Genomic DNA, 10,939 nt, shown 5'->3' with positions numbered 1-10,939 from the left:
TTTTTTGTATCATTACTATTTTATATTGCAGTTCTGCTTTTGTTCAGATTTTAGTCAAATGGACTAGGCTACCACCAGAGATGGCATCATGGGAGGATTTCAATGTCCTGAAGGCAGGGTTTCTGCAGTATCGATCTGGGGGCAGATGGTTCTTCAATGGGGGTCATGTCACAATTGTGACTGAAGAACAACAGGAGAATGCAGAGTAGTTCTGGTGGCTGGCGTGCTAGATATTTGAAGCTTGAGTTTAAGCTTGTTGGACCGATTTGGCTGTAATACATGATTATGTATGTGACCCATTCGAATGGCATATAATGGCGAGACTGCCTTGTAACAAACGGAATAGAAAAGGAGAATATACACCTCCATACCTTGCTATTCTTCTTCCTCTGTTCGGTAGTTTCTCCTCCCCAAAAGCTTTCTTGTCTTCACCTGTCACGATGTTGGACAGCCTTGATCTCAGCCTCTGCACCGAGGATGACCGAGATGAAGACAATAATGCCCTTCTCTGTGACATAACCGACAAAGACGATTCCAGCGACTCGAGTGAGGCATTGATGACCAAACAGAAGGCCATGGAGCTGCAGCGGTGTGCTGGGTCGATTTCGCCATAGGGTTGTTCATGCACCATACCAAGCCCGAGCCGCAGGTGCACCGGGAGTCTAGGACCTCGAGCTGGGAACATCGGACCACAACTATGCTGAGCAAGATCAGCGACATCAGGCTGGCACGGCTGAGGCCACCGTCCGTCGCCGATATCGTGACACACTACCGGGTGACATTCACCGCCAGAACTTTCTGCTACATCGATCCGGAGTACCAATGGCAGGTATGCTCGGCGTCAAGTCTGACATCTACTCCTTCAACGTCATGCTCCTGTTGTAGGTTCTGGGATGATTTGATAGGTCGAAATTTTCATATCTACTTCGAGTCATGCTAGTCCGGTGCTGAAGCGTGTTTGAGACTATTACTAATTTTGGACCGTGTACGTACCAGTTTAAAAAGTCCGCACCATTATCCCAGCACTAACTACTAAGGCGGAGATGACCCCTGTATAAGGCGGCGCATATAGACACCTGCCGATTCGGATTACACACGTCACCAGGATTAAGGAAACGTTCAGTTCGGACTTCGCCACTTCGGAGTTCGGAGTCGTCATGATAAGGCTGAACTCGGCCAGCTAAGGACTCTCGACTCGATCGCATCCTATAAATATGACACCCATCGTCCTCCCGTTTCATCAGATCCAAGAAACCAACCTCGCTAGGCTAGCTAACCACAAGAAAGATCGCGCGCTGCGAGAGGCGCCGGCCATGAGTTCCTGCGTCGCCCCCCGCGTTCTCATCGTGTCGCGTCGCACTGTCCGCAAGAACAAGTTCGTCGACTTCGTCGGTGAGTACCACCTGGACCTCATCGTGGGCTACGGCGCGGTGCCGGTGATCGTGCCGCGCGTGGCGGGCGTGGACGCGCTGCTGGACTCATTCGAGCCCATCCACGGCGTGCTCCTCTGCGAGGGCGAGGACGTCGACCCGTCCCTTTACGAGTCCGCTGACGACGCCGACGGCTCGCTCTCTCCGGAGCAGCTGGAGGCCATGCGGCGCCTGCACCCGAGCGACGTGGCCATCGACCGCGAGAAGGACTCCATCGAGCTCCGCCTCGCGCGCCGCTGCCTCGAGCGTAACATCCCCTACCTCGGCATCTGCCGCGGCTCGCAGGTTCTCAACGTCGCCTGCGGCGGGTCGCTGTACCAGGACCTGGAGCACGAACTGGTTCGGCCCGCCGCGCAGGTCCAGCACATCAACTACGGCGACTACGACGGGCACCGCCACCCGGTGCGCGTCCTGTCCGGCACGCCGCTGCACGAGTGGTTCGCGCGCGATCTCGCTGACGGCGCGCAGTTGATGGTGAACAGCTACCACCACCAGGGCGTGCGGCGGCTGGCGCAGCGGTTCGTGCCCATGGCGATCGCACCGGACGGGCTCGTCGAGGGGTTCTACGACCCGGACACGTACAACCCCGGCGAGGGCAGGTTCATCGTGGGCCTCCAGTTCCACCCGGAGCGCATGCGCAAGCCCGGCTCCGACGAGTTCGACTACCCCGGCTGCGCCAGGGCGTACCAGGAGTTCGTCCGCGCCGTGGTCGCGTACCAGGAGAAGACGGCGGCTCCGCCGCACCTGCCCCTCAGCGCACCCCTCCCCGCGTCACCGAAGCTGAGCAAGGAGATGATGAGGCGGCGCAAGGTCATCCCCCGGAGCTTCTCGCTCGCCATGGACATGTACCTATCCGACAGCCACACCAAGCCGGCGGAGAAGCGCGACCACGAAGCCGGCGCCGAGTTCCTCGAGTCGAACACGGCGTCGGTGAGCGCGTGGCAGGAGAAGCGGCTGAAGCAGATGGGCGCCACGGCGCGGAACGCGTCGGGGTACCTCAACGGCGTCAAGGTGAACGGCGTACGCGAGGCGGCGGCGCGGGCACTCATGGCGGAGATGAGCGTGAACCAGCTATCCGACCTCGCCACCTTCTACCAGACCATGGGCAAGATCTGCTCTGAGGTGCTTGACACCAAGCTGCAGGGTTAGCACCCGAAAATGAATCTGCAGAATGAAGACTGAGCGTGAAGTATAGCAAATACATGATGTTATTGGACGATAAATCAATGTTGTTAAGCCAAATGGCTATTGTTATTAGGCCCTCGTTGGATACATATATCAAACTTTAGTCGTGGATACTAGTTAGAAGTATTAAATATAGTCTAATTATAAAACTAATTATATAGATTAGGACTAAACGGTAAGACGGATCTATTAAACCTAATTTTTTTGACGAAGGGGCGAAGCCCCCTATTTCATTAAGAAATAGGAAAGTTTGAAACAACCGCCATCACGCGGTAAGATCACCAAAAGACCAACCACAGCCAGAACGCTATCTAGACTCTAAACACTATCACTAAATCAGTGACGAGCCTACGATAACAGGAAAAGTTTTGGCCTACAAAGGACTACATAAGACTTTCTTATTTACATCCAACAAGACAGGCAGAGAGCCACAAAAGACCTAAATAGTTTGGCCAGCAAAAGACAGACAAATATCAACGCACGGCTTCCAAGTTCCACCTTCTTTTGTCATCCAGAAATACGCCTGTCAAGTGGGCACCACCCCAAGGCCCTCCCGAAAGCTTCACTTGCCGTCTTTTGGATTAACTTGCCTATTAAACCTAATTAGTTCATAATTCGTTTATGTGATGGCACAATAAACATTTGATGACTATAAATTATTTAGTGTTAATAAATTCTTGTCATCGTTTAGTTTTCATCTTGCTAATTAGTTTTATAAAAATACTATATCTAATATCCGTAGTTAACATTCAAATGTTCAATATAACGTATACTGAACTTGAGTCTCAGAAACCAAACATCGGCGTTTCGAGACCGGGGGGTCCCTAAGCCGACGAGTGAGTGTGCCGCGTGCCCCAGCCCAGATGGGTCGAGCGCGTGGGCGAGCGCGAAGGGGGAAGCGAGGTGGCCGGAGACGGGCGTGAGAGAGGTGGAAATCCCGCGGCCTTCGTGTTCGTCCCGCGCCCAGGTCGGGTGCGCTTGCAGTAGGGGGTTACAAGCGTCCACGCGGGTGAGGGAAGCGAGCGGCCCCAAGAGAGCGCATGTCTCGTCCTCGTCCCCGCGCGGCCAACCCTCTTTAAGAAGGCCCTGGTCCTTCCTTTTATAGGCGTAAGGAGAGGATCCAGGTGTACAATGGGGGTGTAGCAGAGTGCTACGTGTCTAGCGAGGGAGAGCTAGCGCCCTAAGTACATGCCAATGTGGCAGCCGGAGAGATCTTGGCACCCAGCTGGTGTGATGTCGTGGCTGTCGGAGGAGCAACGGAGCCTGGCGGAGGGACAGCTGTCGGAGCGGTTGAGTCCTTGCTGATGTCCTCCTGCTTCCGTAAGAGAGCTGAGAGTCGCCGTCGTCACAGGGCTTGCGGGGCGCCATCATTGCCTATCTGGCGGAGCTGGCCAGACGGGACACCGGTCTTGTTCTCTGCGGCCCGATGAAAGGGAAATGTGCCTTTGGGCCATTTCTAAGTATTTTGGTGATTGAGTGCCAACACAAGTGCTTAAATGTAAATCTATGCCCATGGATGGACAAGTTGCAAATCAAAAGTAAAGGTATGTTTCTAAGCCTTAATACATTGGTTTTGTGTACTAATATACTTGTCTAAGTGTTAGAAACAGAAAGAAGAGAAGAGTTGGCTGTGTACAGCCAAAAGGCTGTTTTGGTCTGGGGCACCGGACTGTCCGGTGGTGCACCGGACAGTGTCCGGTGCGCCAGGCTGCCTCGGGCGAAGAGGCCGCTCTCGGGAATTTGCCGACGGCGTACGGCTAAAATTCACCGGACTGTCCGGTGTGCACCGGACTGTCCGGTGAGCCAACGTCGGCCGGGCCAACGGTCGGCCGCGGAATCCGCGCGCGACACGTGGCCGAGCCAACGGTCGGAAGGGGGCACCGGACTGTCTGGTGTGCACCGGACATGTCCGGTGCGCCAACGGCTCCCAGATCTGCAACGTCGACTGCGCTGTTTAAGGAAGGAAATCGGGCACCGGACAGTGTCCGGTGTGCACCGGACTGTCCGGTGCGCCCGACGACAGAAGGCAAGGATGGCCTTCCAGATTTGTTCTCAACGGCTCCTAGCTGCCTTGGGGCTATAAAAGGGACCCCTAGGCGCATGGAGGAGTACACCAAGCATTCCTACAACATCTCTAAGCACCAAGACATCGATCTCGCGCATTTGTTTCATTGTGATAGCATATAGAGCTCTTGTGGAGTTGTGAACTCTTTGAGTTGTGTTGCGAGCTCTTGTTGCTGCTTGTGTGCGTGTTGCTCTGATCTTCTGAAGTCTTGTGTGCGTTGCTCATTCCCTCCCTTACTCCGTATTTCTTTGTGAATCTTAAGTGTAAGGGCGAGAGACTCCAAGTTGTGGAGATTCCTCGCAAACGGGATATTGAAAGGCAAAGCAAAACACCGTGGTATTCAAGTTGGTCTTTGGACCGCTTGAGAGGGGTTGATTGCAACCCTCGTCCGTTGGGACGCCACAACGTGGAGTAGGCAAGCGTTGGTCTTGGCCGAACCACGGGATAAACCACTGTGTCCTCTCTGTGTTTGATCTCTTGTGGTATTGTGTTTTGTTGAGACTCCTCTCTAGCCACTTGGCAATAATTGTGCTAACACTTAACAAGTTTTGTGGCTATAAGTTTAAGTTATACAGGATCACCTATTCCCCCCCCCTCTAGGTGCTCTCAATTGGTATCGGAGCCGTTCTCTTCAAGAAAGGGACTAACCGCCCGAAGAGATGGATCCTAAGGGGAAGGGAATCGTGATCAACGATAAGGAGAAGGAGTCCTTCGTCAACGAGCCCAGAGATGACAAGCCTACCGACTCCGGCTCGGGCCATAGACGGAAGGAAGGGAAGAAGAAGACAAGGCGCATCAAGGAGATCGTCTACTACGACGACAGCGACGAATCTTCCTCTTCCCAAAAGGACAACGACGACAACGACTATGACAAACAAAAGACGGTTAACTCAAACTTTTCTTTTTATTATTCGCGCATTCCGCATAGCTCAAATGCTCATTTGCTCCCCATTCCACTTGGCAAGCCTCCTCACTTTGATGGAGAGGACTACAGATTTTGGAGTCACAAAATGCGTACTCACCTATTTTCTCTCCATCCAAGCATTTGGGAGATTGTGGAAAGTGGAATGAAATTTGATAGCTCGGATAGCCCTTCATTTATTAATGAACAGATCCATAAAAATGCACAAGCTACTACTGTGTTGCTAGCCTCTTTGTGCAGGGACGAGTATCACAAGGTGAGCGGCTTGGACAATGCCAAGCAGATTTGGGACACCCTCAAGATCTCTCATGAGGGGAATGATGTCACCTTACTCACCAAGATGGAGTTGGTGGAGGGCGAGCTCGGACGATTCGCGATGATAAGGGGCGAGGAGCCGACACAAACATACAACCGGCTCAAGATCCTTATCAACAAAATAAGGAGCTACGGAAGCACGCGATGGACGGATCACGACGTCGTCCGCCTAATGCTAAGGTCATTTACCGTTCTTGATCCTCACTTGGTGAACAATATTCGTGAAAATCCTAGGTACATCAAGATGTCGCCCGAAGAAATTCTTGGAAAATTTGTAAGCGGGCGAATGATGATCAAGGAGGCGAGGTACGTGGACGACGCGTTGAATGGCCCAATCCATGAGCCTCAACCCATTGCTCTCAAGGCAACAAGGAGCAAGGAGGCGCTACCCAGCAAGGTGGTGCAAATTGAGGCGGCCGGTCTTAATGATGAAGAGATGGCCCTCATCATCAAAAGATTCAAGACGGCACTAAAGGGTCGCAAGGGACAGCCAAGCAAGACTAAGACCAAGGGAAAGCGATCATGCTTCAAATGCGGTAAGCTTGGTCATTTTATTGCTAACTGTCTCGACAATGATAGTGACCAGGAACACGAGAGCAAGAGGGAAAAGAAGAAGCATTACAAGAAGGCCAAGGGCGAGGCACATATCGGAAAAGAGTGGGATTCGGATTGCTCCTCCTCCGACTCCGACAATGAAGGACTCGCCGCCACTGCCTTCAACAAGTCATCCCTCTTCCCCAACGAGCGTCACACATGCCTTATGGCAAGGGAGAAGAAGGTATGTAATCAAAACAATGTCACTTATGATTCTTTCAGTGATGATGAGTCTAGTGATGATGAAATAGATTACTCTAGTTTGTTCAAGGGATTGGATAGAACTAAAGTAGATAAAATTAATGAATTGATTGATGCCTTGAATGAAAAAGATAGACTCTTAGAAAAACAAGAGGACCTTTTGTATGAAGAGCATGACAAATTTGTAGAGGCACAAAAATCTTATGCTTTAGAAGTTAAAAGAAATGAAGTGCTTTCTAGTGAACTATCTTCTTGTCATGAAACCATTGCTACTTTAAAGAGTGTTAATGATGACTTAAATGCTAAACTAGAAGTAGCTAGTAAATCTAATTCTTGTGTAGAACATGTTGAGATTTGCACTAGGTGTAAAGATTTCGATGTTGATGCTTGTAGTGATCATTTAGTTTCAATTTCCAAATTAACTGAGGAATTGGCTAGTCTTAATGCCCAACTTAAGACTAGCAAGAATGAATTTGATAAACTAAAATTTGCAAGGGATGCCTACACGATCGGTAGACAACCCTCAATTAAGGATGGACTTGGCTTCAAGAGGGAAGCCAAGAACTTAACAAGCCATAAGGCTCCCATTCCCGCTAAGGAGAAAGGGAAGGCCCCTATGGCTACTAGTGCTAAAAAGAACCATGCCTTTTTGTATCATGATAGAAGACAAACTAGAAATGCTTATAGGAGTTATAATGCGTACGATGATTTTTCTCATGCTATGTTTGCTTCTAGTTCTTCATATGTGCATGATAGAAATGTTGGTAGAAGGGATGTTGTTCATAATATGCCTAGGAGAAATGTTGTTAATATTCCTAGGAAAGTTAATGAGCCTTCTACAATATATCATGATTTGAATGCTTCCTTTGCAATTTGTAGAAAGGATAGAAAGGTAATTGCTAGGAAGTTAGGGGCAAAATGCAAGGGTGATAAAACTTGCATTTGGGTCCCTAAGGAAATTGTGACTAACCTTATAGGACCCAACAAGAGTTGGGTACCTAAGTCCCAAGCCTAAATTTGCCTTGCAGGTTTATGCATCCGGGGGTTCAAGCTGGATTATTGATAGCGGATGCACAAACCATATGACGGGGGAGAAGAAGATGTTCACCTCCTACGTCAAGAATAAGGATTCCCAAGATTCAATTATATTCGGTGATGGGAATCAAGGCAAGGTAAAAGGGTTAGGCAAAATTGCAATTTCTAATGAGCACTCTATCTCTAATGTGTTTTTAGTAGAGTCTCTTGGATATAATTTGCTATCTGTTAGTCAATTATGCAACATGGGGTATAACTGTCTATTTACAAATGTAGATGTGTCTGTCTTTAGAAGAAGTGATGGTTCACTAGCTTTTAAGGGTGTATTAGACGGCAAACTTTATTTAGTTGATTTTGCAAAAGAAGAGGCCGGTCTAGATGCATGCTTAATAGCTAAGACTAGCATGGGCTGGCTGTGGCATCGCCGCTTAGCACATGTGGGGATGAAGAACCTTCACAAGCTTCTAAAGGGAGAACATGTGATAGGTTTGACTAACGTGCAATTCGAAAAAGATAGACCTTGTGCAGCTTGTCAAGCAGGTAAACAAGTGGGAGGAGCGCATCACAGCAAGAATGTGATGACCACTTCAAGACCCCTGGAGCTGCTGCATATGGACCTCTTCGGACCCGTCGCCTATCTGAGCATAGGAGGGAGTAAGTATGGTCTAGTTATTGTTGATGACTTTTCCCGCTTCACTTGGGTGTTCTTTTTGCAGGATAAGTCTGAAACCCAAGGGACCCTCAAGCGCTTCCTCAGGAGAGCTCAAAATGAGTTTGAGCTCAAGGTGAAGAAGATAAGGAGCGACAACGGGTCCGAGTTCAAGAACCTTCAAGTGGAGGAGTTCCTTGAGGAGGAAGGGATTAAGCACGAGTTCTCCGCTCCCTACACACCACAGCAAAATGGTGTGGTAGAGAGGAAGAACAGGACGCTAATCGATATGGCAAGGACGATGCTTGGAGAATTCAAGACCCCCGAGCGTTTTTGGTCGGAAGCCGTGAACACGGCTTGCCATGCCATCAACAGGGTCTACCTTCATCGCCTCCTCAAGAAGACTTCGTATGAGCTAATAACCGGTAACAAACCCAATGTATCTTACTTTCGTGTATTTGGGAGCAAGTGCTACATTCTAGTAAAGAAAGGTAGAAATTCTAAGTTTGCTCCCAAAGCAGTAGAAGGGTTTTTATTAGGTTATGACTCAAATACAAAGGCGTATAGAGTCTTCAACAAATCATCGGGTTTGGTTGAAGTTTCTAGCGACGTTGTATTTGATGAGACTAATGGCTCTCCAAGAGAGCAAGTTGTTGATCTTGATGATGTAGATGAAGAAGATGTTCCAACGGCCGCTATGCGCACCATGGCGATTGGTGATGTGCGACCACAGGAACACTTGGAGCAAGATCAACCTTCTTCCTCAACCATGGTGCACCCCCAAACCCAAGATGACGAACAGGTACCTCAAGTGGAGGCGCGTGATCAAGGGGGAGCACAAGATGATCATGTGATGGAGGAAGAAGCGCAACCGGCACCTCCAACCCAAGTTCGAGCGATGATTCAAAGGGATCATCCCGTCGACCAAATTCTGGGTGACATTAGCAAGGGAGTAACTACTCGATCTCGATTAGTTAATTTTTGTGAGCATTACTCTTTTGTCTCTTCTATTGAGCCTTTCAGGGTAGAAGAGGCCTTGCTAGATCCGGACTGGGTGTTGGCCATGCAGGAGGAGCTCAACAACTTCAAGAGGAATGAAGTTTGGACACTGGTGCCTCGTCCGAAGAAAAATGTTGTGGGAACCAAGTGGGTGTTCCGCAACAAACAGGACGAGCACGGGGTGGGGACGAGAAACAAGGCTCGACTTGTGGCAAAAGGTTATGCCCAAGTCACAGGTTTGGATTTCGAGGAGACTTTTGCTCCTGTGGCTAGGCTAGAATCAATTCGTATCTTGCTAGCATATGCCACTCATCACTCTTTCAGGTTGTACCAAATGGATGTGAAGAGCGCTTTCCTCAACGGGCCAATCAAGGAGGAGGTGTACGTGGAGCAACCCCCTGGCTTCGAGGATGAACGGTACCCCGACCATGTGTGTAAGCTCTCTAAGGCGCTCTATGGACTTAAGCAAGCCCCAAGAGCATGGTATGAATGCCTTAGAGACTTTCTAATTGTTAATGCTTTCAAGGTTGGGAAAGCCGATCCAACTCTTTTTACAAAGACATGTGATGGTGATTTGTTTGTGTGCCAAATTTATGTCGATGACATAATATTTGGTTCTACTAACCAAAAGTCTTGTGAAGAGTTTAGCAAGGTGATGACGCAGAAATTCGAGATGTCGATGATGGGCGAGTTGAACTACTTCCTTGGGTTCCAAGTGAAGCAACTCAATGACGGCACCTTCATCTCCCAAACGAAGTACACGCAAGATCTGCTAAAGCGGTTTGGGATGAAGGATGCCAAGCCCGCAAAGACTCCGATGGGAACCGACGGACACACCGACCTCAACAAAGGAGGTAAGTCCGTTGATCAAAAAGCATACCGGTCCATGATAGGTTCTTTGCTTTATTTATGTGCTAGTAGACCGGATATTATGCTTAGCGTATGCATGTGTGCTAGATTTCAATCCGATCCTAAGGAGTGTCACTTAGTGGAGGTGAAGCGAATTCTGAAATATTTAGTTGCTACGCCTTGCTTTGGGCTCTGGTATCCAAAGGGGTCTACCTTTGACTTGGTTGGATACTCAGATTCCGACTATGCTGGATGTAAGGTCGATAGGAAGAGTACATCGGGGACGTGCCAATTCTTAGGAAGGTCCCTGGTGTCGTGGAACTCTAAGAAACAAACTTCCGTTGCCCTATCCACCGCTGAAGCCGAGTACGTTGCCGCAGGACAGTGTTGCGCGCAACTACTTTGGATGAGGCAAACCCTCCGGGACTTTGGCTACAATCTGAGCAAAGTCCCACTCCTATGTGACAATGAGAGTGCTATCCGCATGGCGGAAAATCCTGTTGAACACAGCCGCACAAAGCACATAGACATCCGACATCACTTTTTGAGAGACCACCAGCAAAAGGGAGATATCGAGGTGTTTCATGTTAGCACCGAGAACCAGCTAGCCGATATCTTTACCAAGCCTCTAGATGAGAAGACCTTTTGCAGGCTGCGTAGTGAGCTAAATGTCTTAGATTCACGGAACTTGGATT

The 10,939-nt window shown here is 49.4% G+C and overlaps 1 protein-coding gene across 1 annotated transcript; it reads left to right on the top strand.

The window, feature by feature from the left end:
• The first annotated feature begins 1,250 nt into the window (after positions 1-1,250).
• LOC103643135 (Class I glutamine amidotransferase-like superfamily protein) lies at positions 1,251-2,664 on the top strand. The gene is made up of 2 exons (NM_001319744.1): positions 1,251-1,832; positions 1,899-2,664. Exons 1-2 carry the CDS (start codon positions 1,314-1,316, stop codon positions 2,577-2,579), a joined length of 1,200 nt encoding a protein of 399 aa, NP_001306673.1. The 5' UTR covers positions 1,251-1,313; the 3' UTR covers positions 2,580-2,664.
• The last annotated feature ends 8,275 nt before the right edge of the window (positions 2,665-10,939 follow it).

The sequence above is a fragment of the Zea mays genome, chromosome 1 (genome assembly GCF_902167145.1).
Source record: "Zea mays cultivar B73 chromosome 1, Zm-B73-REFERENCE-NAM-5.0, whole genome shotgun sequence".
Classification (NCBI taxonomy): Eukaryota; Viridiplantae; Streptophyta; class Magnoliopsida; order Poales; family Poaceae; genus Zea; species Zea mays.
The sequence above is the reverse complement of the archived record's forward strand: the minus strand, read 5'-3'. Positions and strand labels throughout refer to the sequence as shown.